At 47.4% G+C, this 27,500-nt stretch overlaps 1 protein-coding gene across 1 annotated transcript in view; it reads left to right on the top strand.

The window, feature by feature from the left end:
* Nucleotides 1-9,063: 9,063 nt before the first annotated feature.
* The window catches only part of b3gat2 (beta-1,3-glucuronyltransferase 2 (glucuronosyltransferase S)), a gene marked incomplete at its 5' end in the record, with an annotated part of 18,960 nt that continues 523 nt past the window's right edge, over nt 9,064-27,500 (top strand). Inside the window, 3 exons of the mRNA XM_080861012.1 lie at nt 9,064-9,597; nt 14,266-14,410; nt 23,023-23,171. Of these exons, the coding sequence (XP_080717138.1) occupies nt 9,064-9,597; nt 14,266-14,410; nt 23,023-23,171 (828 nt within the window). The remainder of the gene's footprint in view (nt 9,598-14,265; nt 14,411-23,022; nt 23,172-27,500) is intronic.

The raw sequence follows: 27,500 nt of genomic DNA, 5'->3' as shown, positions 1-27,500 counted from the left end.
GTTGAATGCAGGAGCTACCGGGACGTTAGCGATGCTGCCACGGCGGTGTGTTAATTATCCCTCCAGCATCACCGGGAGAGAGAGAGAGGGAGAAAGAGAAAGAGATAGAGAGAAAGAGAGAGAGAGAGAGGGAGAAAGAGACAGAGAGAGAGCGAGAGAGAGAGGGAGAAAGAGATAGAGAGAGAGCGAGAGAGAGAGGGAGAAAGAGAAAGAGACAGAGATACAGAAGGTTGGCAAATGAGCAAACCCTTTCAAGGAAGCTATGCTTTTGCTTTAATAAAGGCATGCACTAGTGTTGACTTCACTCAAAGTTATATCTCAATATCTGTTTGAGTCATTGAGAACCACTAAGGGTATAAGATAGATAGAATAGTGTAGGGAGACAAGAAATGGATGAAAAAGAGATTTGGAATAGGATCAGGAAATGACTGTTGGTCAGATTCCCGATAGTAGGAGAGAAATTGGGAGTAGGAATGTGAAATGACGGGAATGCTAGGAATGGAACCACTTGCCCCCCATAAGAAGCCTTTCTCCTTATGTTTTTTTTTTGTCTTCTGAAGAAGAGGAAAGAACCCATGTTGTTAGTGTGACCTTCGGCTTGTCTAGGGAAGTAGAGAGAATTACAAATATGGAGATTGCTGGGGTGTCCGTCGTCCTCTTGAGGGACTAATATCCTGAAGGCACCAAGCCCAGCTGTTCTCCCCCCCCCCCCCCCCCCCTGTAAGCCACTAATTAGGTCACGACTTGATTCAAGGCAGTCAGCATGATTAATTAGCTGGAGTGGAGTGGAGTTGAGCCATGGTTGGAAATTAAAAAATACACCTCTGACATCAGCCATGGAGACCCCCCGATCAGCCACCGCTTCCTGTGGTGAAGAAGATATACGGGCCCTTGCAGAACGATGGAATTACCAGCCGGCCATATCTGGACGTGGAGCTGGCAGCCCAGAAGAGGGGTCTTTGTTCAGTAGGGTAAATAGTTGGCAGCCATGACACACACATCCTCTGAGAGAGTGCAACTGATCTCTGTGTCCCTCTGGGGTCACACACACACACACACACACACACACACACACACACACACAGACACACACACACACACACAGACACACACACACACACACACACACACACACACACACACACACACACAGACACACACACACACACACACACACACACACGCACGGGGTCACGCTGAGGACCTCCCTGAGTAGCATCTCTCCTCGGATAGGTGAGACGGGTACAGCCCTCCCCGGGGAACTGATCAGGGATCTGTGACGAGAACCACAGCGAACAGCAAAGTGATCCTGGAGCGAGGACACTGTTGCCCCCCGGGAGACTGGGAAAGTGGGGTCTCAAAGTGGCGTTGGTGGGAAACACAGAGTTTAAATGAGGCTCTTGGGGTTTTCCCTCAGAAGGGGGTGGGGTCCGGTGTTCAAACTGCCCTGCAGCTCCTTTGCAGTTGGCACTCAGTACACAATACTGTAAACCACACACACACACACACACACACACACACACACACACACACACACACACACACACAATACTGTAAACCCTCACAGGTTACAACTACACACAGCAATACAGCCTAGGTATACACTGCCATGAGCACTGCTACATCAGAGATTAACCTGTGCCACACACCATAATAACACACAGGTAGATTTTAATATTACGTCTCTCATGTCATCCACGTATATTGACCAAAAATGGCACAAACATACAAAAATCCACCCAAATGCATAGAAAGATTATTCTCACTATAAGTGCTGAACATAAAGGAAACATTGTGTGACCGCCAGAAATGCTGGCTGAAAAAGGGATCTGCCTGAAAGATCTGAGCAGCATTAAAATAAAAAAAATTAGTACCGATCAAGGTGTGCACCGCGTTTCTTTGTTTCAATCAGCAAACAAAGTCATTTTTTATTTTTTTATTTTTTATTTTTTACTTACTCTATCTGTTATTAACGATTGAACATCTAAACCTTTGTATTGGGGCAGGCGATTCACATCAGCTTGTCACTGTATTTTTTTCAACTGCTAGCTTGTAGCTCGCGGGAACAAACAACAGTAAAAGTGTGCAAGCGTGATCCAGCCACCGCCAGAGAGTAGCTACGGGTCAGAAACAGTGCCCCTTGTAGTGCGGCTGAAAATGACACCCAATGAGAAGGCTATTTAAGGGGTGCCAGGCCATCCTGTGCCTCAGCGTATTTCAACCCTGGGGGCATCATTCATTACAGGTAGGGTAAGGAATGGCAAGACCATGCTGGGAGAGGAGGGTGGGACTGGGAAGGAGTAATAATATCAGCCAACAGTGAGGAAATCTTGCCTATCTCGTTTCACTTGGGGGTCTTCCACTACCCGTGTGCTATTTCTGCAGTCCCGAAGGGGGTCAACCGATTATCAATACCCTTGAAAGTAAACATTGATGATAGAAGGCCCACTGTGGTCCCAATACACCTCTGGTTTACCCTATACCTGCGTGCTCCGTCTGAGGTATGCAGTGGCCATTGGGGTCAGTAACAAATGACTGATCAATCTGCTTGATGTCCACATTGATGAAATAAGGCCTGCTGTTGGTTCAGTACAGATGGACTAGGTCAGAGGGGTCGATCGCCAACAGCTTCTCAATTCACCATAAACACAGACCCAACATCCCCATACAAATACCACGTAAACGAAAAGGACTGATGTGTTGGCTCACATGGCCCGCCAGCTCCTCAGAATGTTGCAAAAAGTCCCATTGATTTGAATGAGCAACAGTGACATTTTATTTGGTTTGCCTAATTTTCCCTTAGGATTAATAAAGTATCCATCTATTTATCTATCAGAGCTGGCCGCTGGTATGTCGAACGCACCACAAATACTGCAAATCCCACAATGCACTGTCCCCGCGTTTGGTAGCATACGTCAATTTAGGGAGCGCTTGCCCTACTGTCCAGCCCTTGACTTTTACACCCATTTTTTGGAGGGGTTTGAGTTTGACACCCCTGTGTTAGCTGGTCCTATTTGAGTGTGGACGACAGTGAGGAGAGTCTTCCCCGCTACACTGTGAGTGCGAGAGAGAGAGGCTCATAATTGTGTGTGTGTGTGTGTGTGTGTGTGTGTGTGTGTGTGTGTGTGTGTGCTCATAATTGATCACACTGTCAGTGCCCTTTATGGTTAACCACTGCTTGTCACTACAACGAATTAGAGTGTTGCAGGTTGAAGACAATTAACCGTGGCGTTACGGACCCCTGCCAAGTCTTCCATGCCAGATGCAATCGTGGGACATCAGAGCGGCCGACCTTTGACTGGGCAGTGCATTGAAATGCCAGTCTCAATCAAACACACCGACAACAAAGGCAAGAGACCTCTAGCTCGCATGTAGCGCAGTGTCCTTTAAGAGGTGAAACCCTCGAGACTAAAGATGGAAACATTGATTAACTGTGGCGCAGACTTCAAAGGACTGGAGGTAGGTCCATAAGCAAGACACAGTTAAAGAGACCTGCAGTCAGACATGCATTACACTGCACGAGCCTCATACACGTAATCTCTCAAACACACACACACCCACACACATTCCTTCATTCTGCTGCCACCCCTTTCATACCCCCCCCCCCTACACACACACACACACACACACACAAACACACACACACACACACATTCACACACACACATTCACACACACACAAACACACACACACACACACACACACACACACACACACACATACACAGTCACACATACACACACATCTCATGTTATATCTCATTTGGCAAATGACGTATATTCCCTCTGCAGGCAGATTAACATTGCAGAGGCTCTTAAATGAGTGTGGCCTGAGGACACACGGCCCACACAGGAGCACTCACTGCTGCCAACGTCTCCCCCAGAACACGACGACTACACACACAGCCGGGGCCCTCGCACTCTCAGCGCTCGTGTTTCATCACATCTCCAGCCTAGGTGAGCTGGCAACAGGACAGAATGAATGTGCTACGCTAACGCTAACGAACACAGCCTCCCGACACAGAGCAGCTCGGCTCTGCCGGGGCTCTGCTCTTAATAGGACAGATGGAATGTAGAGCAGTTTCAAATCAGGGTCTAGCTTACAGATCACAGGTGGTAATGTGTGTTTATCCAGTCGTAGATGACGCCTGAGTGGGTTCCTTATCGCAGAAACTGCGGTATGACAACGGGACTTGACCTAGTGTCATGGACTTGTTCGTGCTTAAGGAACCGAGGTTATGTAAGTAACTGAGACGTACGTCTGGGTGTCACCTGGTGGTCAGTATATGCGTTTGTTGTACAGAACTGATTTGTGTTGGATTGAACCGGCAAAGTCAATTTCTCTGCCGTGTTTCCAAGAGATTGCACCCTGGGTGTGAAGGGTGTGTGTGTGTGGGTTGTGTGTGTGTGTGTGTGTGTCTGTTGGAGTGCTGGATAGTGGGAGGTGTGATGGACTTTGTTATGTAAATCAATCCCCTCCACAGATATATTACCACAGACTCAAGGTTATTCCAACACGAGTTCCTTTCTCTCATTGCTCTCAACCAGTCCCCCTCCACCATCACACACACACTAGCACGCACACACACACACACACACACACACACGCGCACGCACACACACACACACGCACGCATGCACGCACACACGCACACACACACACACACACACACGCAGGCACGCACACGCACACACGCACAAACACACACACACACGCACGCACGCAAGCACCCACACACATACACTCACACAAACACATTCAGACTCTCAGATCTTGTTTTTGTCGGAACAATTATGAAATGTGTTTGTTTCGGAGCTGATTCTCAGCCAAAAAACGAGGATGAAAGCAGAAAGCTGAAGATGAATGTCTGTGAAGAAATGACAGGGGATTCAACACAACTTGCAAAGAAATTAAATCTTGATAGTGGTAGAGAGAACACTCTTGTCAGTGATGTGTGTATGTGTGCCTGTGTGTTTTATGTGTGTGTGTGTGTGTGTGTGTGTGCGTGTGTGTGTGTGTGTTTGTGTGTGTGTGAGGGCTCTTAAGATGGCTCTGAAAGCCAGTTGCTTCAAGATGCCATGTCAGAGATCCACCACCAGAGTCTAATGTTACACCACTGGATACAAGGAGACGGTTCATGTTACCTAGAGAAGCTCCTCGGCAATCTAGCAAATGGACTCTACACTTGTCTTCATTTCACTCAGTGATTTATGCAGGGAATAATGGCCACTGAGGTGTCCCGTCACACAACAATATTTGGAAAAATGTATGGCTGTGTTGATATGATGGTGGGGTAACTGGTGTTGACCCCTTGAGCGGATCAGCTTCTAAGGTGTCTGTCCATTTTTTTAATTTGATTTGATTTGTTTATTTGATGAAGAGGGACAGTGTGCATTAATAAACATTACAATGTAAATGCACCCAATTGTAGCCTAAAGGCTAGTTTTCATAGGCAGTCCCCCTGCCAGAGTGAAACTGGCTAAAGAATAAAGATAGGGAAGAATTACAGCACAACAATATTTGGAAAAATGTATGGCAGTGATGGATAATCTTTGGTTTCCGCAGTGTTGATATAATGGTGGTGTTGAACCCTTGAGCGGGTCTGCTTCTTAGGTGTCTATCCATACAGATGGACACAGACAAACACGGAAGGACACATGAGGACAACTGACAGCAAAACAAAAAAAGAGTACATTTTGTCACCAGGGTATAAAAAAGTATAAGTTTGTAATTAATAGTACTGTGTTCTTGTCTTATATTCCTTGGTATGAATCGATCCCTTAATAATATACTGTACAATGCACAAAAAAACGAAACCTAAAGGCCGGAGTTAACAGGGGGTTCACATTTAGATGCTTGGATTTGGTCTGAAAGAAAGTTCAATAACAGCTCTTCCTCCCAGGCCCATAAAATGGACAGCTAATGTTATAAACTGCACGAATGGGAGTCAATTGAGTCATGTTGCAAAAATATATTAGCTCAATGGAGACACACACAACAAACCAAAGGGATGGAAAGTCATTTCTATGCAAATGGTGTTGACAAATGCTCTCCATATTCTCCATTCATTGAGGGGGATCTAAATTGCTCAGCCCTCCGCTTACTGAATTAAGGTCTAAATTATCGTCTAATCTAGTTGTGCCATGATCTATTTTCACAGGCCGGGACTTTAATATCATGTTATTGCACATTGTGGGCCTGAATTGTTAGCTTGGCTATTGAAAAGAAAATTTCTCTTTTGACTCACTGCAGTCTCTCTCGCTCCCTCTCCCTCTCTCTCTCCATCTCTCCCTCTCTCTCTTTCCTCTCTTCCCTCTCCTCTCTCTCTCTCTCCCCCCATCTCTCTGTACATTGGTCACACCCTCTATTCATCGCCACCCAAGCTCTGTCCTTCTTCCAGTGTTTGGCGGTGACAGACTAATACAAAATGACCCCAGGGTTAAGCTTTACTGGAGCGGTTCCTTCTTTTTCCTGCCACTCTTCATTGGCACTCCGAGCGGTGGGCATCCTGCGTGGCACACAAAGGATGCCGCTTCTAAGAGATGAGGCTTCCTCCTCCTCCTGACTCCATTGGTCTTTTCATTGTCCTCTCTCTCTCTCTCTCTCTCTCTCTCTCTCTCTCTCTCTCTCTCTCTCTCTCTCATCACAAGACTGCACTGAAATCTGTGTGACAGTCACATTATGGCTCTTCGGGGTGAGCTAAGGCTGTGGGTTAAAGCCATCAAAAGATGATTCATTAGATCTGGGGGCCATTGTCAATAAAGCCCTTCCATGACAGTCAGTTACATTTGATGGCTCCCTGTCTAATCCATGTGCACACATACTGTATATAGATACACAAACCCCCACCTATATCACAAACACACACATTTCTGCTCCTGACACACTCCTCCTTACTCCTGCTCAATCCCCCTCTATCTGTCACATAAACACACACTCCTCCATGTCTTTATCACACACACACACACACACACACACACACACACACACACACACACACACACACACACACACACACACACACACACACACACACACACAGAAAGCACAATCACATCAGGCGGCTGTCACACGTCATTGGCCCTAAACAATGGGGAATTTTCATCACGAGATGCTGGCCAATGACAGGTTGCCCTGGCTGCTCTTACTGCCTGTGATTGACATGGTCCTCTCATTGACAGCAGGGAAGGCCATCGGGAGGGAAAAAGCACGAAGCTAGATCTCACAGTGGGTAGCTGTCACTGCGCATGATACAGACGAGAGTGGAAAAAGAGAGGGAGAGAATGGGGTGATTGTACGTGCCCACCCTGACACACGTACCAGTGCCTGGAGGTAACTCTCTCTCTCTCTCTCTCAGTCACTCACTCGCTCTCTCTTTCTCCCTCTCCGCTTTCTGTCTATGGTGTCAACTATTAAAAATAGCTCAATTATGATGTTGTTTTTACCCGCCATGCTCTGAGGATACTGACTGATCATTTTCTTGCTGAGGGGGGAAATACGCGGATGAGATGAGGCCGAGGCTTTGCCTAATGAACCTCGGCGGATTGAGTCTTCGCTCCAAGAGGAGGAGAGGGGGGGAGGGTTGGAGGGAGGCAGCCCAGTCTGTCCCCCGATGGTGTGGTGGAAGGGTTACGCAGCACCTCTGTGGAGACACCCAGAGCAAGGCTCTTTGGCCTAAGTCCTGCACCTTCGAAATGAATGTGTGTAGAAAAGCCAGAGCAGAACAATCAGCGGAGACAGCACAACAACAAGGGAGGGGGTTTAATAAGGTTTTAACGGCATAATAGGTGGTGCAATGGCCAATGAGACATAGCTATTGCTCTATGGAGAGGCAAGATAATGGCTCGATTATAATCACTTGCATGTTTCCAAGTCCTGAAACTACATTCATAATTTTAGCATTCGGATGCTGAAAAAAATATATACATAGGCTATGGAACCTGGACCGAACTCTCTAACTCGGGCATGGGAGGCGGGCGTGTTAGCAAGGACAATTAAACTTATGGTGGCTAGCGTCTGTTGCTGCTAGCACATCTCTTAATGAGTCACGGTAATAAGGTTTACTCACAGCACTGTACCCGCTGGCTACCGTTACACATACATCGTATAGCACAAGCAAAACACATTTATCACAATACAATAGTAAAAACCTATACATATCACACATAGTGTGTCTGAATTGTGATATTACAGACAAAATGTTTTTTTTTTTAGGCAGTGCAAGGCAACAGCTTAATTCCAAAGCTGATGTATAGTCCTGTAATTTGTCAGAATTGTTGACTTTTTGATTTAAAGGAAAGGCAAGCAGTCAGATAGGAATCTCCATCCATCTGAGCCTCCCCCTCTCCATCTCCCTCCCTCTCTCTCTCTCTCTCTCTCTCTCTAACTCGTCCACCCCTCCCGCATGTGAGCGGGTGAAGGCTTTATCGCAGGTCTCAGTGGACAGCACCGTTTGGAGGCAGCGTATCAAAGCAGCCCTGCTCGCTCGCACTCGCAGCTCGCTCTTCTCCGTTCTTCGCTGCACTGCGATCAGACTCTCGCGCTGCTCTCTGACTGTCACATATTGTGATGACTTTCTACCTTCTCAGAGCCAAGCACAAAAAACACAAATGAAACAAAACAAATACGGACGGCGACTCCTTATTATTATGGCAGTTTTATACGGACGAAGTCGAAGTGAATGGCTGTTGGTTGAACACGAATATCTGCGAGTTACCTGTTGTTTTTGAATTGGTTTTGTCCTTCGGTAATAACAAACTCGCAACCAGAGGATCCGGGGCTTAGGATTGTGTGGTCGCACTGAGATGGAGATGGGACAATATTATCGTTAAAGGAATAAGTTTGGGTTGCCTTTGTGCAATTCAAATTAACCTCAAGACAACAGAACAAGAAGTATTCGATCTGAGGCAATGGTGAACCCTCTACCGTCTGTAAACAGATAATTATTTCGGAATGTGCGATGGAAATATGGTCAGTCTTAAACTTGAACCGCCAGTGATACACTAACGAGGATGTATGGATGACTCCGTTTTTCGTACTCGGACCTGCTCAACTTTAGCACAATGAAATCTGTCTTATTTAGCCGATTCTTCATACTCCTTCCCTGGGTTTTGATCGTCATCATCATGATCGACGTGGATACAAAGAGATCCTCTGTTCGGAACACAGCACAATTTTACCTGTCGCGACTTGGAAACGCACAACGACACGAGAGACCCGTGTCGCCCGCGAAGAACCGCACAGCTATACCAGTAATATACGCTATCACTCCCACTTACAGCAGAGCTGTACAGAAAGCGGAGCTCACAAGGCTCTCCAACACTTTCCGCCAGGTGCCACAGTTCCACTGGATCGTGGTGGAGGATTCGAACACCCGGACGGAGTTGGTGTCACGCTTCCTTGCCCGGTGTGGTGTTCCGTATACACACTTGAACATCTTTACACCGCGGCGCTTTAAGCGGATCGGTATGCCCCGGGCCACGGAGCAGAGAAACACAGCGCTCAGCTGGCTCCGGCAGCACCGCCTCTTAAAAGACGCAGGGGTCGTGTTTTTCGCAGACGATGACAACACGTACAGCTTGGAGTTGTTTGAAGAGGTAAAATAGTATTTGTGCTCTATATAGCAATGAACATTGGATGCCTTTGTGATCTCCAACTGATGAGCCTTTGTGCACACTTTATTTCCATGCTATAGCCTACTTTAGCAAGTGCGTAATGTTGTTATACCGGTACGCTTTATTGCACAATGCACAGATGGTTTATATACTTCAGCCACATCAGCTGAATCAACTATAGATCCTAAATCCTTGCCTGCTAAGTGATCGCTTGGTAGGCTACAGTGATCACAGACTACTTCACTCAAGCGAATTCATGACATGCGGCGATTGTCATAAAAGTATAAACAATTCAATTCCATGTTAGACCTATCCTATTTGATCACATAATAGATTGTGTGAAACCAGAATGAAAAATATGAGTGTTCCTCCCTGGCTATTTACTCAGTTGCTTTAGGAAAAGCAATATTTAATTTTCTTTGTTAACCCTGGATGGTAAATCTTGGTTCAACATTAAGTATTCTTCACATCCAAATCCGATTGTAAACTGTGACTGCATATGTCATTGCCTTAACATATGAGGTATTTGGTGGATTTACTCTAAACATGCATCTTAATCCTTTAATCTCACCCGGGAGAGGTCAATTCAGGCAGGGGATATAGCCTAGCCTTTTGGCCAATCTTTCAATACAACCTGTCGACTACATTTGCCAGGAGAGGAAAATATGTGACCGAACATTCGTGAAACTCCTACACTCCCCCTGTATGCATCCTGGTTGGTAACAATCAGAGATCTTGTGTTCTCCCCGCGGATTAACTCCGTTTTAATGAAAGCCACCCGGATAGGCTACAAACTTTGCATAAAGCGGATTGCATTCTCTGGTATCCAAGCATTAGGAGGTCACGCCTCAGCGCAATTAATTATATCTCCGAGACATTAATTCAAGTGATTTCCCGGCCCAAAATGGGTTGTCTGCAAAGGCTGCCGTGTGTGGACTAATGTGGTTTGTGAAATCAAACCTGTTCCCTGCTGTCTATTCCTAGAGGCGAGTTTACGCGCGGCCAGTCAAGACGAGCGCTCCGGCGCGGAGACAACCCAATTCCGCTCAGACCAAGCGAAATGAATTTCACCAGTCACACTCAAGCGGCGCAGTGACCTGACAGCCGAGAAATCAAGACCTATCTGCTCACACACATGCCAACGAATGATGGGTGCGGGGAAAAGAGTGAGGATAGAAGACACAAAAAACCCACTATAGGTTGAAATAGGCTAAAGCTTGACATTGTAACCAAGTCTTTGCTAAATGCTTAAATATTAACCTTCTAAATAAAGCGATTGAAGGTAGTCATTTAAAAATAACTGGTAACTTGCCGAAAAAAAGAAAACTACCCTTTCAAAGCCAGTAGACACCTTGATACCTCACACAACTGCCATGGGTAGACAGCATGATGTTCCATCTTTTCAATAGCTCTGCCAAGCGTGAGAAATAGTTGGAGACCCATTTTTGATTGATGGCACAGTTTGGTCTCGGACTATCAAAATTGGCAGATTGCATTACTGTAGACTTAGGTCCCTGCCAAGTCTCCTCCTCACAGACGTTTGGCTAACACCGAGGCCATTGGCCGGGAAGGCCTGATCCCAATGACAGGTGTCACCCCATAATCTGGTCAGTGACACACCGCATTGTGTCCCAGCCTTGGGTTATCCTTATTTGATTTCTGTGGAGAAACCTTTGTGAACGAATGAGGTTTTGAAGACTCTCCTGCTGAATCTGTTGACTCTACTAGATAAAACTCTAAGAGTTAAAACAGTTAAAACTGTTTTGTTATGTTCGATCATAGAGCCACATTTTTTGTTCCTGTCTAGAGTAATAAAATCAAGCAGTGTCATATGTCACGTGAGTGCCTTACATGCCCAGGATAACAAAAACAACAAAAAAAATTTGATCACTGGGTTCTTCAGTAAAATGAATAACCATATCTTTGGAATTTACCAGTTTCCACTTGAGAACTGATAACCATATCTTTGGAATTTACCAGTTTCCACTTGAGAACTGATAACCATATCTTTGGAATTTACCAGTTTCCACTTGAGAACTGATTAGACCCTAGGCACTAATCAAATCCTGATGAAAACATTCAGTTCAAAACATTCAAGGCCACAAATGACTGCACCACTTGACTCACTTAATGCAGCTACCTTGTCCAAATTGATTATTTTTGTTCCATTTCAACCTTTCATACTTTATTTTTTTCTACTTCGCTCTCCCCATTCTCATTATTTTTAAGCCTTCATTTATTGAAAAACTGTAGCTTGATAGGCCTACCAGCCGCGTTGAGTCATTTCATACTCTTTCTCTCCTGTGTGTTTTTCTGTCCTTCATTCAGAGAGGTGTCCTCCTGCCAGAGGCCTTGTGTAAATGCCCATGAATACCGATTCTGTCCTTCTTACCCATTACCCTCCCCTTTCTCTCTCATCTCTATCATCACACACACACCCCTCTCTCCCCCACTTCGCCTCCTTCCAGTGCACAGCTGGGCATATAAATAAAAGCTGCAGGTTCCTTGTGTAGAAACGGACCATGGTTTGCAGCCAAATAATGTAATGTCAAAAGAAACCAGCGGGGGCAGGGGAGGGGGAACAATCGCACTTGAGTTTGGACCAGTAAAGCAGCCTCAGAAAACGCACCACATTTTGACATTATAGCCCCGCTGCTAGCCTCAAAGACTGTTCCCGTGTGGGTGCCGTTGTGTTCTATACAATTCAACTAACTCTTTTTATATTACGTCACTTAAGTGAGGAGACCAAAATAGACTGGAAGGATAGGAGAGGTATTGAGTGCGTGTGTGTATGTGTGTGTGTGTGTGCGGGCGTGTTTGTGTGTGTGAGTGTGCGCGTGTGAGTGGCACAGATCTGCACTGCAATGGTCTTATCTTCAGGGACTAGTGCATGCGTAGCTCTCTGCCAGATGTAAATATACGTGGGTTCAGATCGGATAGCTGTCATACCAAATAGGTTCCTAACCGCACTGGACTTTATGTGAACCCTACCCGTTTACACTGAGCCTGGATTGCCTGAAACCGGAATTATTTTTTGCCGGATCGGCCTCTCGTTTACACAAACCTTGTGGATTGGATCACTGAATCGCAACCTTTTGAATCCGGTCTCCCGCCAGCGGATCCGTGAACGTGTAAACGCCCGATCCGCACACTTTCTAACCCGATGGCGTAATAGCCCCATGTGAACGCCGCACAACCTTAGCCTAGTGTGCACCCGAGTTCGGAAATGAGCTTTCAGCCCAACGACACAAACTGCTTATGCTGGCACTATTTAGACAACGGCGAGTACTTTTACTTCTCATGCAGTTGCTGAGGGTGTTTTTCTCCTTGTGGAAATAGAGGCAGTTCTCGATAAGATAGATTCATGCTGTTCAGTAATGCCAAGCCCGCACTGTTTTTTCTTCTTCTGTCTCAGTGAGGGTCTCTCTCCGACACGGAAAATGAAGAGATGTGTTCCTCTCCATTTGTTTCAATGTGCAAAAAAAAATCCCTGTTCCACTTGTGGGTGAAGTCTTGTCCAAAGGCCATGAAATGTAGCACTGGTATTTGATATGACACCCTGTGCCGCTCTCCCCCTTGAGCAAGAACAAGAACTGACTCCGCACCAGCCAAGCGTGATACCGTCACAGCCCCGCACGGCAACCCTGCCATCTCTTTCTTCTAGTCGGGCTCCGTTTGTCTTTTACATCTTCTTCTTCTTCTTTTGAAAGTTTCTCCATTATGGGGCCAGACGTCTTTGAAAAGTCCCCAGGAAGAGAGAGAGGAAGGGAGAGAACTATGGGATGGGATGGGATGGGATGGAAGGAGGAGGGATGGGTATCCGAGCCTGGAAGTGGCGAGTTGGTGGAGCGCTAAGGAGTGGCATCAAAGCCGGAGTCTTGCCACTACCCCTGGGCTCCCGCCTTGACACCATTCCAGCCCCTGAGTTCCACGCTCGCTCTCACAGACAAATAGCACGCCGCATTAAATATTCATCTGGCCACAGCGAGCCGTTTGGGTGAGGTATCACGTAATAATAGGCTTGCTGCCTTTCTCTCTTTGTAGTGCAATATGGACCCCATGCTTGGCTTTTTTCCCCTTCTCACTGTAACTACTGTTTTGTTTTTTTTTTCCAACAAGAGAAAAAGATTTGGCTGGGGGCTGCTTTAATTTTCACAAACAGAATGCCATCAAAGAGGAAATATCGGTTGTGGAACATAAACAGACTAGCCAAGCTAACCAGGGCCCCGCTGTTTTTTTCCCCTCTTTTTTTCGCTTTCCTGGAATGTAAATGGAATGGTAATAGTTTTACACAGCCGCCCTTGCTGTCACGGCAGGTGCAGGGATTCATTGGAGTTGAAAATGCACCTTGTTCGTTTCTTAATAAAGACGCTGAAGCGGTGCCGGTGGCTTCCTTCTTTTCCGTTGTCTGATGTCACGGAGAATAAAAGACGACTGCCGCCGCCGCCGCCGCTCTTGTTAAACCACCAGTGGCTTGAGCATAATAGTGCACAAGCGTTTAATCATATCGGCGAAAACAGATAATGATAAGAAAGGGAGCAAATTGGATACGCACTGTAAGACGCTGGGGCCGAATGCTGCTTAACTCAGCAGCATCTCTCTGTCTTTCCCTCTCTCCTTCTCCTCCGTCTATCTCTATCTCTCCTCCAGATGCGTTCCACCCGGCGGGTAGCGGTGTGGCCTGTGGGGCTGGTTGGGGGTCGTCGGTACGAGAGGCCGCTGGTGGAGAAGGGGAAGGTTGTGGGCTGGTACACGGGATGGAGGGCGGACCGCCCCTTCGCCATCGACATGGCAGGTGAGTGCAGTGAGCCTAACCCTGTGCCAGTCAAGAGCATATGGAGGAATGTTCCGGAAATGGAAGGCAAATGTTAATGTCATGCAACTGTGTCTTGATTATGGACAAAATGTGTGTTAGTATATGAAACACTTAAGAAATGTTTGTGCCCTCTTCATGGAAGCATGGCATTACTTTGGCTTACCTCCATGCAAGTAGATCTATGAAGGCAATTTAGAAATGTTAGTGTAGTGTAATAGAGTTGTGTAGTGTAATAGAGTAGTGTAGTGCAATAGAGTAGTGTAGTGTATTAGAGTAGTGTAGTGTAAGAGAGTAGTGTAGTGTTAGTGTAGTGTAATAGAGTAATGTAGTGTAATAGAGTAGTGTAGTGTAAGAGAGTAGTGTAGTGTAGTGTAGTGTAGTGTAGTGTAGTGTAGTGTAGTGTAGTGTAGTGTAGTGTAGTGTAGTGTAGTAGAATAGTGTAGTGTAGTGATGTGGCTCTGTGGCTCAGCATTCAGATTGGATCAAACTAAGATGAAGGCTGTGTCTTCAGTATCCATTGAGCTATTTGTGAGATGTGGGCTACATTTTCATTCTGTTGTGTCACAGCGGTCTCCAACACTGTCTGCTCATTAGTAGCACAAAGCCACTGGTTATCAGCGCAGCGCTGTACTTTTCCTGGTGGCCCAGTTGGGGCAGAGACGGGCGGGAGCTCTCAAAGGGAAGGCCTGGCATGGCTGGAAGGCCAGCTGGAGATGTAGTGCTTACTCGTGGGTCTGCCTGAAACCAGATGGAGAGCTGCTGAATGGGAGCTGAATCACCGCAAGGATTAGTTTTGTTTACGAGAGAACCACAAACCGTGTGGGTTTAAACACGCATACATGCTTAGACACACATGTAACACCCTTTAGTCGCATTAGACATCCTTTCACACTGGGATTCATTCCTGTAATATTCAATTATACTTTTTACGCTTATTCAGTTATTACAATATTCAATATATTAGAAGGGATAGGCGCGCTCTACTTCCAAAAAATATAAATGCATTTTCGGGTGCAAGTAAAAGAATGTTAACTTTGAGTAGAATAAAACCGCACTCTCAAGCTTTTCTCATTGATATTAAGACCTCTTAGCTTGACTGTAGCTTGACTGTAGCTTTTTGTTGCACAGTAAGGCTGGGCATATGCTTCCTCTAAGAGCTCTTGGCTGTGCTGTGGCCTGCATTCTCCTCATCCGTGCATAGTGACAAATAGCGTCTTTCTTTTTTCTTCCTTTCTTTCTTCCTCTCATGCTGAGGAATTATGGGAGCTTTTTCCACCTCCTACCAATGTCATTAATCTTTGCCAGCTCGCCGGACTAACTTTCCTCTCCTCCGTTGCGCGCCCCGTCGGCACTGACCCAGGGAAATGGGCAAAAGTTACGGCGTCGTTTTTCGCTTGCTTAGAGCCAAAGAGGACATTCCAACTGCTTAGAGAGAGAGAGGGGCTTCACAGAGTGGCTTTCACGCAGAGAACCCAGATGGAACTGGCTTTGGTAGATGCTCAGCTAAGGCACTCTCTCGCTCTCTCTCTCTCTCTCCTCTCTGTCCTCTCTCTCTCTCTCTCTCACACACACACACACCCCTTTCCCTCGCTATTTACTGAAGTCCATTCAGTAAGCATAAGGCGTTGAAAAACAAATAATAAAATGCCTGAAAGGAGCCATCCAAGCAGAGCAGAGGAGGACCATGTGGCAAAAAGCACTCTCAAAGAAAAGAGGGAAGGATGAAAAAGAGAAAGAGAGGGAGGGAGGGAGGGAGGGAGGGAGGGAGAGCCTTTTAGCATGAATACATTTGCAGAAAAAGCCTTTTTCAAAAGCTGCCCCAGAGAACAGGATGTATGGGCCTGAAAAAGTGTAAATGCATAAAGGGCAAGAAGAGAGTGTGTGTGTAAGAGTGTGTGTGTGTGTGTGTGTGTGTGTGTGTGTGTGTGTGTGTGTGTGTGTGTGTTTGTATGTGTGTGTGTATGTGTGTGTGTGTTTGTGTGTGTGTAAGAGTGTGTGTGTATGTGTGTGTGTGTAAGAGTATGTGTGTATGTGTGTGTGTGTGTTTGTTAGTGTGTGTTTGTGGAGGGCATCAGAGGGAGAGTGGAGGGCAGTCGTGGTCGATGATCACAACACAGAAATTCATGTGCAGCATCCACACACACACACACACACACAGCGAAGCAGGCGTTTTAGAAGTAGGTGTTTACCACTCGAGCAAACCTTTTTCCTTCATGCCACAAGCAGCAATTTCATTTAAAATGTATAACGCTCGACGCTCGTTTGAGCAGGATGTTTCATTATGCTGAGAAAAATGAAGTGGGATGGTTTGAAAATGGGTTGAGGTTAACGCGTTCTAAGCGGGCGGCAGGGCGAAACAGACGCCAGAGCTGGCCTGCGCTGAGGACACATGGTGTCACGACACCTCCGGCAGCAGTTAGCAGATGGAGAAGGGATTTGCACCGGGTCACACTGAGCAGATCAGGCCAGAGCCCCTTTGCGTGTGCTGTACGAGTTCAAACTGACCCAATCAAATGCACATATACACACACACACATACACATACACACACACAGACATGCACACACATCACGCTTGCACACACATACACATAGAAACATGTTCTCACATGCATGCACACTGAAACACACATATGTAAACATACAAGTACACATATACAAACACACACACACACACACATAAACACACACGCACACACAAACACACACACACACACACACACACACACACACACACACACACACACACACACACACACACACACACACACACACAAACACACACACACACACACACACACACACACACACTTATACACACACACACAGACGATACACACACTTTATGCACATACACACAGAAACATAGTTCAAATCACACACATCAGTCAGTCACTGTTCACAGTTCACACTGCTAATCAGTGCACACACACCAGCTCAGCTGCAGATGATGACAGCTGTTGTGTAATCAGCTCAAGCTGAGCATGATGGAAAGCTGGAGAGAAGGAGAGATAGAGAGAGGGATACAAATAGAGGGACCAAGAGAGAAAGAAAGAAAAGGAGAGGTTGAGAGAGAGAAGAGGAGAAGGAGAAAGCTAGAGAGAGGGAAGGGCATGGAAGGAGAGACAGGGAAAGGTGGAAGAGAGATGGAGAGAGAGAAAGAAAGAAAGAAGGCCTTACGCATCGTCCACCGCACTGCAGCACACATCTGCTCAGCAGAGCCATGCCAGGGGGGTCAGAGGAGCTCTCCTGGGTGTGAGCATGTGTGTGTGTGTGTGTGTGTGTGTGTGTGTGTGTGTGTGTGTGTGTGCGCAGCACTGCACAGCTTAGTGCAGCAGGGCTCAGAGGTGTTCACACTGGAGAGAGTGAGGAGCAAGGTGGAAGGATAAAGAAAGAGACTGAGAGAGGGATGGAGAAAGAGACTGAGAGAGGGATGAAGAAAGAGACAGAGAGGGATGGAGAAAGAGACTGAGAGAGAGAGAGACGAAGAAAGAGACTGAGAGAGGGATGGAGAAAGAGACTGAGAGAGGGATGGAGAAAGAGATGGAGAGAGGGATGTATAGAGAATGAGAGAGAGATGAAGGAAGAGACTGATGAAGGGATGAAGAAAGAGACGGAGAGAGGGATGCCGAGAGAGCGGAGCAGAGGCAGCCGCTGTGTCCCCGTGTGCTGGCAGGGAGTGTGGCCAGCCTAATGGAAAGTTTCAGTGCTTACACAGCCTCTCTGCTGGGGCCAAAGCCGCTCAGCACTTCACAGCTGGCCAGACACCGCACCGGCCAACCCAGCTCAGCAGAGTGCAACAGCACATAACGCTCCATATCTCTACAAAGAGCACAGTAATGTTACACAGCGTTACACACGGCACAACAATGCTACACAACACAACACAACACAACACAACACAACACAACACAACGAAACACAACACAACACAACACAACACAACACAACACAACACAACACAACGAAACACAACACAACACAACACAACACAACACAACACAACACAACACAACACAACACAACACAACACAACACAACACAACACAACACAACACAACACAACACAACACAACTCAGCCCATGTACCCAGAATGCATTGCAGCATACATCTACACACAGCACAGCCATGCCACCCAGTACCAGACAACAATAACACCGCACGCATTACAGCAGTGCGGTATACAGATAGTATTGTTCAACAGAGGGCACTTTGTAACCCTACACACTTCATCGCCATGCTACAGCAGATTACACAAGGCTAGACACAGGAGCTCTCCTGGGTGTGAGCATGCATGTGTGTGTGTGTGTGTGTGTGTGTGTGTGTAGGCTAGACACAGCACACTGATGCAACACAACACCACGCATAGCACAACAATGCCATACAGCACTTAGTAATTCTATACGCTGCACAGCAATATAACACAACACAACGTGACACTACGAGCACCGCAGTAATACCACGCACGGAACACGGCACAGTGATGATGCACACCAGTGCTTAAGACACCAAAGCTCACAATCAAAGAACATGGCAAACACGAAGAAAACACGTCACGACACGACAAATGGTAAACACGGACCAGGATCAGGAGATCAGGAGATCCTGGGCAGGATTGTGACGACAAGAAACTCATTGAGTTGAAACCTGACGTGTTGAATGAGCTCAGCAGATTGCGAAACTCACAAACAGCACAGGGTGGTGGTTTTCAAAAGACCACTGTCACGGTCTCCACAGACACACCTCAAGCGCACCAGTGTGTAGACTGACGTCAGGCACATCAAGTAGCACACCCAGAAACAAGACAGAACACCTCTCAGTAGGGGGCTGTGTATTAGTGCTGTGTGCACTGATTGCATAAAAAAACAGCTGAGGGTAGCATTATGAAGGCTGAAAGATGACGTCTGTTGTTGTGTGGCACCACTAGAGACCAGTACGGAGAAACACTGCAGAGGAACACACACACCTTTTTCCATGTCTGACAGCTGCATTGTGCATTAGCACATAATTCAGCCGTATCACACAAAAGGGGGCTGTTCAGCCTGGCTCGGCCTGGTACCACAGCAGCAGCAGCATCAGCCGCCGCAGCAGGGAGCTTCTCTCTCAGTGTTCCCCCAGGCACAGCTCTCTGCCTCTGGACGCAGCTCTGCTAATTAAGGCCCAATAACAGGAGATCGTATCCTTCCCTCCCTATTCCCTGTCTCTCTCTCTATCCCTCCCTTTCTCTATCTCCTCTGCTTCCCTGTCTGTCCCTCATCTCTTCTCCTCTCCCATATCTCCACTCCCTCTCCTCCTCCTCCTCCTCCTCTCCTCCTCCTCCTCCTCCTCTCCTGTGCCCTGCTTCCCCTCTTCCATCGCTCCCTCTTCTCTACACACACACACACACACACACACACACACACACACACACACACACACACACACAGGCCCTGCGCTCTGTCTGTCCCTCATCTCTTCTCCACTCCCTCTCCTCCCCCATCTCTTCTCCTCTCTTCCACCCCTCCCTCTTCTCTTCTCTACACACACATGCTGTCCAAGCCCTTTCTCAGTCACTCTCCCTCTTCCCTGGTATCTCTCATCACTTGCTTTCCTTTTTCCTGTTTTCTCCCCCCCCCCCCCACCTCATCTCTTTCTCTCTCCTCTCGCTCACTCACCCGTGACATGAGCATCCTACAGATCACGCAACCATTACCGAGCCTTACCTTCGTATGCATGTGCACGGAGGCCCCCTCCTCCTCCTCCTCCTCCTCCTCCTCCTCCACCTCCACCTTCCTCCAGGCTGTTGAGAGAGAGATGGGCTTCCTGCTTGATGGCTGCTCATTCTCCTCCAGCTGCAGGGGAGAGAGAGAGAGAGAGAAAGCAAGAGAGAGAGAGATAGAAAGAGGAACAAGACCCCCCCCCCCAAACATACTCTAAGAGCATCTATGACAGGCACAAAAGCAGTAAGACAATCAGGCACACTTAGCATTCTCTCTCATCCCCTCTCATCCTTCAAAAACAAAGGATAAGGGTGCCTCTCCTCCTCCTCCTCCTCCTCCTCCTCTTCTCCTCTCCTGCTGTATTAAAGCCCTCACCTGAAGAGCAGCGGGAGTGGTCCCCTCGCATCCAGAGGCTTTTAGCTTCATTACGCCTGCCGGGCTCAGTACATGTGCAACCCAGCAGCAGCAGCAGCAGCAGGAAAAGAGGAGGGCTGTGTGTGTTGTGTGTGTGTGTGTGTGTGTGTGTGTGTGTGTGTGTGTGTGTGTGTGTGTTGTGTATGTGAGTGTGTGTGTGTGTGTGTGTGTGTTGTGTGTGTGTTTGTGTGTTTGTGTGTATGTGAGTGTGTGAGTGTGTGAGAGAGGGAGACTATGCATCTGGGTGACAGTTCAAGCACTGTGTTTGTGTGCAGATGAAGCATGTGTGTATGAGTGTCATGTGTGCATGGATGTAGTCTGTATGTGTGTGTGTGTCTGTGTATATGCGTGTATGTCTGTACAGTGTGAGTGTGACTATGAGAGTAGATATGTGTGTGTGTGTGTGAATCACCCAGGCCTTTCAGTGTGTGTCTGTGGATGACATCCTCACTGACCTGAGGCATGACACACCATGGTTGCCCTCTGTAAGGCGGTGGGGGTGGGGGGGTCATAACAATTGCTGCTTGTGTCAGGATTGTGGACCGCTGTGTGTGTGACGTCGCTACGGCTGTAGCGTTGTGGTGCTGTGACGAAGTGTGTTCATATTCAGTTCCTACCGCTAGCACTTCTCTTGGTGTGTGTGTGTGTGACGTCCCTATGGCTGTAGCGTTGTGGTGCTGTGACGAAGTGTGTTCATATTCAGTTCCTACCGCTGGCACTTCTCTTGGTGCTTCATGGCTGACGCAACGCTGGCGTCCCCAGCTCCCTCTCACAAGATCAAAGCCAAACATCCCTGATGATCCAACACCATCAAAGCTCTCTTGTGTCCTTGGCCCGGGACATGTTTATTTACCAAGACACATAACAACAAACCATATCAAAGGCCAATAATTACAAATCAAAGAGCCGCACTGAGAGAGACGGGCGCTAACAAGCCGTGATTCATTAGATACTCGGTGGACAACATGCTTTGAATAAGGATTAGCGTTAACAGACTCTGTCCAGTACCTTCATAAAAGACAAGAGTGGAGAGAGCCTGATTGTGAGGTTAACCTGATTTGAAAGCTAATGAGGGTTTCATTAACCTGGATACAAAAAAAAACTTGAAAAGGATACTACAGAGCTAGTCGCTACTTAAGGGAGATTGTCTGAGACCTATTTAGCTTCTTTAAAAGCACGGGGTGATTTAGTGTGCTTCCTCTCCTGAGTACAGAGCATGCCCTCACACTTTTTTTTCATACACCACTCAAGGAATAACAGGCCTTTGTAACAGTGAAATATACTGGAAAAAGATAGTGCAGAACTGTAATCAGTATTTCAGTTTACAAGTATAACAAGTGAATTAATCTATTTAATCATCTTTTTTTCCTTATTGTACGGCATCCCATGTATTCGATTGTATAAGTGCTAATTAGAGAGAGTAGTTGAGCGGCTAGATTTAAAGCCCTGGCATTCGCATTGTCTTCATCTTGAGATTGCGTTCTGCAGATCTCAGCAGGAGCTGTGAGGAGCTTGAAGAGCCAAGTCGTTCTCTGAGAAGAAAGGCTGGAAGACTGTCCAGATAGACTTATGCATGGCAGGGAGGGAGAGAGGGAGAGATAGAGAGAGAGAGCGAGAGAGAATGGAAGCGAGAGAGATAGATAGATAGATAGATAGCGAGAGAGAGAGAGAGAGAGAGAGAGAGAGAGAGATAGAGAGAGGGAGAGATAGATAGAGAGAGAGAGAGAGAGAGAGAGAGAGAGAGCTAGAAAGAGAATGAGAGTAAGTGTGTGTGTTGGTGTTTAGGAAGGGTACTGTGAGGACCTTGTTAGCAGACTGGGGCCCTTCCTCTTTCCAGGCTGCTGCATTTAGATCTGGTCTCAGCGGGGCTAAGAGAAGCCCAGGTGACTCTGCTTTGGGCAGGCAGGGGCAGAGGCGTCCTAGAAAACAGCCAATGCCAGAGACGGAAGGCACGCGGAGCGCTGAGACCATATTCCCCACAGTCACATTTAGCCTCCACGGTGAGATGCTAACTGAGGGAAGAATGGAAATCAGAGACAACTCCCACACTGCCCCACATACCTCAAGTACAGGAGACCCAGCCTGCTTCAACTAACCCCTGGGACGGCCTGTCTTGGCGTGTGTTTACCATAGAGGCGTGGGCTGGGGCTGCATGAAAGCCTATACGGATGCTTGAAAGCCCCTTATTTGTTCGTACTTTAGAGGGCGGATGAGGCATGGCATTGAAAGGTTGCACAAGATTGCGCGTATCCTGGCTAACAATGTCACAGTAACTCCTGTAGCTTAACTGGTAGAGCAAGGTGTTAACAACACAGTGGTCAAAGCCGTTATTCCTAGGGAACTCATATACTGATAAATTATATACCTAACCAATACAGTAAGTTGCGTTGGATGAAAACGATGGAAACGCATACATGTAAAAGTAAACACCCTGCTTTCTTGCATTCAACCCTGTTTTAATTTCTCCCTCACCAACAGGTTTTGCTGTGAACCTGCACGTGATCCTGTCCAACCCACGAGCCCAGTTCAAGCGCAGAGGGGCCAAGCCCGGCATGCAGGAGTCGGACTTCCTTAAGCAGATCACCAAAGTAGAGGATCTGGAGCCAAAAGCCAATAACTGCACTAAGGTTTGTACGGCATTTCACCCCAAATACCCCCCATCAGCTATTCCCCCCATACCATTTACTGCATGGTTAGTCACACACTAAGCTACCAATTACTGCTTTAAATATTTTCTCAAATACTGTGTTGAAATTACATTTTTGTTCAGTGTGCTGGAGTGTTAAATATGTATTCATAATGTATCCAGGTTATGTTTGTGTGTGTGTGTGTGTGTGTGTGTGTGTGTGTGTGTGTGTGTGTGTGTGTGTGTGTCTGTGTGTGTGTGTGTCTGTGTGTGTGTGTGTAAAAAGCACATTAATCAATGAGAAGAATGTTCAGTTGGCGATCCAGTGAAATAATCTGGAGATCATCCTGAGTGAGATACAAATATAATATATAATACGGTACGTTTTTAAAGACACCTCCGACAGGAAAAACACACGCTGTTACTTTAAATTAAATACTACTCCGTGAGGTCAGACGCCGTGATAATGAACCTCCATAGTATGTGGGTCAGAGTTCTGTTTCTCCAGTCACCGTCCTGTATTTCAGACTGTCTCTACTTATTTAACTTGTCCCGTATTTTTTGATCTGGCCCTGGATTTCAACAAATAAAATTTGCACTGAGGAATGTGAACTTTATGAAAACAAACCCTAAAACATGCCTCGCTCCGCTCCGCTCCCTCCTCCCCTCAGTGAGAACAGTCATAATGGCGTCTGCCTTGCCTCTGGCCAATTCCACCATAGAGAGCCTGGTCACGTCTGTGAGGGCCTCGGGGTAGAGACTGAGTATCTTACCTGGGGGTCAGTCTGTCTGCCAGTGCACCAGGGCACAAGGTGGGGCGACCGAGAGGCACAACCATCTTTTCACCGTCTGCCCCGGTGTGCCCACCTGCCTGGCTGGCTGGATGACTAACGGAGCACCTCTCCTCCTCCTCCTCACCCCCATATGATATTCAGGGGATCTGGCTTCCCATCCTCTGTTTCCCCATGTCGTCCTCGCCGAGATCATCATTATCACCCAATTATCCTAATGGCCATGCCAGTGCTGTTATTAATAGTGACTATTAGCCTGGCTGACAGAATCACCAATCAGCCCTGCCTGTAGCGAGGAGGACATACGTCTCACGGAAAGGCTTACAAGAGACGCATAATGAAGGCTCCATTATCAGACTAAGCATAGAGATGCACATAGCAGCTAACAGATAGGAGCCAGTTGGTGGATGTCCTCTCCCTCTCAAGGACAGAATGGTAAAATGTAATTTCTGATAATCAGTATGGTAGTGTTATGGCATGGCTAGTGACTTTAAAAACGCAAATTCTACGGAGATGGTTTCACCGACTCTCTTGATGTCTTTAACACAACAGTTCATGTTGCAAGTGCGTAAAAAGCCTCTGGATGAAGGCCAGACGGCCCTTTAAGAGAGGCCAAACCTTTCAGATTTAAACAGCCTGCCTGCCTGCTTGCCTGCTGACTCTGTTCTCGCCCTCCGCTTCAGCTTCACTCTGGACCTCTCATCCGTAAGCAGGAGAGAGAGAGAGAGAGAGAGAGAAAGAGAGAGAGAGGGAGAGAGAGAGAGAGATCTGGAACTCTCATCCGTACGCAGGAGATCTCCTGAGTCAGAACATGGCCGGCTCCCAGAATGCATTAGTGCAGGACGGGAGGGGGGGGGGGGGGGGGCCTTTGCCCTTTTTTGGGGGGGATGAAAGGAGCGGTCTTTTTCTCTTTTGGATGAGTGAGTCAGAATGATGAGGGGATGAGTAGAAACAGGAGGGATGAGATGGAACGATAGAGAAGGAGAGGGAGAGGGAGAGAGAGAGAGAGAGAGGGAGAGGGAGCGGGAGAGAGAGAGGGAGAAGGAGAGGGAGAGGGAGAGGGAGAGGGAGAGGGAGAGAGAGAGGGAGGAGAGGGAGAGGGAGAGAGAGAGGGAGAGGGAGAGAGAGAGGGAGAGAGAGAGAGAGAGAGAGAGAGAGAGGGAGAGGGAGAGGGAGCAGGAGAGAGAGAGGGAGAAGGAGAGGGAGAGGGAGAGAGAGAGGGAGAGGAAGAGGGAGAGGAAGAGGGAGGTGTAGAGGAAGTGATGCAGGGGGTGAACAGAATGACAGACAGGGAGAGACAAGCAGAGAAGAGGGGAGAGAGGAAGAGGGGAAACAAGAAGGAACTTATTAAACAGGGGAAATGAATAACTGAATAGACAGACAGACAGACAGAGAGACAGACAGAGAGAGAGAGAGAGAGAGAGAGAGAGAGAGGAGCAGGGCTTATTTAGAAGTTGCTAGTGTGCAACAGCTTCTCTCCTCCTTGTTAGCGTCAGTCTGCCTCTCGACCCATGCCGGCACGCTTCAGCTCCCAGCATGCACCGCTCTCTGCAGACCCTTCAGTGCAAACCCTCAAACGAACCCCTTCAACAACCCCCCCCTTCCCCAGCCTCTTCCTGTCAACAATCAATTGCCACTTACACGCGCATCTTCAAATGCCCACCAAACCCTCAGCACCAGAGACAAGCGCATCAAGCCGGCAATCTCTCTCTGGCGGCTTTTCCAACTTTCTTCTAATGATGCTCTCTTCAAAGCCCCAGACTTTGTAACCCCTTTTTATGAAGGGGGCAGAAAAAAACAATAGGATCGTCCTGCTTGTGTTGACGAGATGCTAAGAAATACCACTGGTCAGGGATGTAGCTAGAAACTGTCCCATCTCCTTACCCCAAAAATATAAACTCCCGTAGATTAAATAACACAGGTCCCAGGCCAGTGGTGAGCCTTTCAGGGTCCACCGCCCAGTTTGCTACACCTTTGCCACAGGTTCTTAAAAATAGTCTTTAATGTCTGAGGAGGGTTTTTCTCTTCTTGTCAATCTGCCACAACCCTACTTCAATTAAAACATCTACCTAGCAATGAACCTTGACCTTAGGTCCAGAACTGAGCAAACCTGGAGTGGCCATAATCTTCTGAAATCACTCAGTCGAGTCAGGCTTAGTTAGTTAGTGTCCCAATGTTTCCCAACATCCCAGTTCTTCCCTGCCTCCTGTTAGGGATTATTGAGGATTAAAATCATGACCTCCAAAATCCATCACGGAAATTGAACTCTACTCCCTAGTTTTTGCCGAATAAATTCATGGTCCCCGATTTCATAATGCAAAACACATCGCTGATTCAACTGTGCAGGAAATCCTCACACACCCGCTCGCTCTTCCAACCATATCTCTTGGGTTTTCCCTTCGCCGCTCTCTCTTGTTTATCATGCATGCCAACGTGCGGCTGATGTACCGCACTCGCCTCTCGCAGCCTGAAGCAGCTCCCTTAGCCCCCCCTCCATCAGGAACCAGTGTGGGACGTTGGCCAGAAGAGCTCATCAGGGAAATGGAGGAGTTTAGAGGAGAGTGTGAATCTGGCACGGGTGGGGGGGAGCGGGGAGGGGGGGTTATGGATAGGAAGACGCATGGGATTACCAGCAGATGGATGGAAGGGTGTAAACCGGAATTTTTAAAAACCCAATGGCAAGGATATTCTTGATTGTTGTTCACAAGCTTGCCTCCTGAGGAACCACCAGCTTGCGTGTGCGGATTGGGAGCAGAAGTTGAACAGCGCTTAGAACACCCCTTCGAGCGCACCCGTGGCGATGAGGCAGGTTTCTAAGCAAGCGGTTCCCCAGAGCTCTCCGTCAACCTCCGAGGGGGCCGCGCTTCAGTTCCCGGTGAATTAGTCCGGTTAGATATGCAAAACGAGCCAATTAACACGGCCATGTGTTCGGGATGTGACACGTTACACCTGAGAGAAGCCGCATTAACAAAATCAGGGAGTGCTGAGGCAACTCCTCCCCGCGGCATTCAGGGAGCAATGGAACAGGACCGGATTGGTTGTGTGTATGTGCCACACACACACACACACACACACACACACACACACGCACACAACTATAAAAAGCTCTTCTAGCTTAATCAGTGGAGCATGGCGCATAATGCACCAAGGTCATGGTTAAAATACGCCGAAATACAGACAGACCCATGGATTGGATTAAACTGTGTTAATACGACTAAAACATAATGTAATGGCCCAATACTTTCACAAAAATGAGGTAGCCATGCATGACGGCTTTCACTGATCATTTTTTCCGAGGATTTCCATTTTTTTATAATGAATCAGATGCCTGCTGTATTGTTGAGCGTTCTATGATGTGTCACAAGCAGCAAGCGGTAAAATTGATAAAATGCCTTTAGTTATTTTACCAGCAGCCAGTTTCCCTCCTGACGGGAGCCTCAACACCAGCGACAAACTGCAGATATACTGTAAGGTGAACTAGGTCCCTATCTTTTAGAAGTCTTAGCCATAAACGGTCGCGGATTTATCAGATGCCTGAG

The sequence above is a fragment of the Sprattus sprattus genome (genome assembly GCF_963457725.1).
Source record: "Sprattus sprattus genome assembly, contig: scaffold_72, whole genome shotgun sequence".
NCBI lineage: Eukaryota > Metazoa > Chordata > Actinopteri > Clupeiformes > Clupeidae > Sprattus > Sprattus sprattus.
The sequence above is the reverse complement of the archived record's forward strand: the minus strand, read 5'-3'. Positions and strand labels throughout refer to the sequence as shown.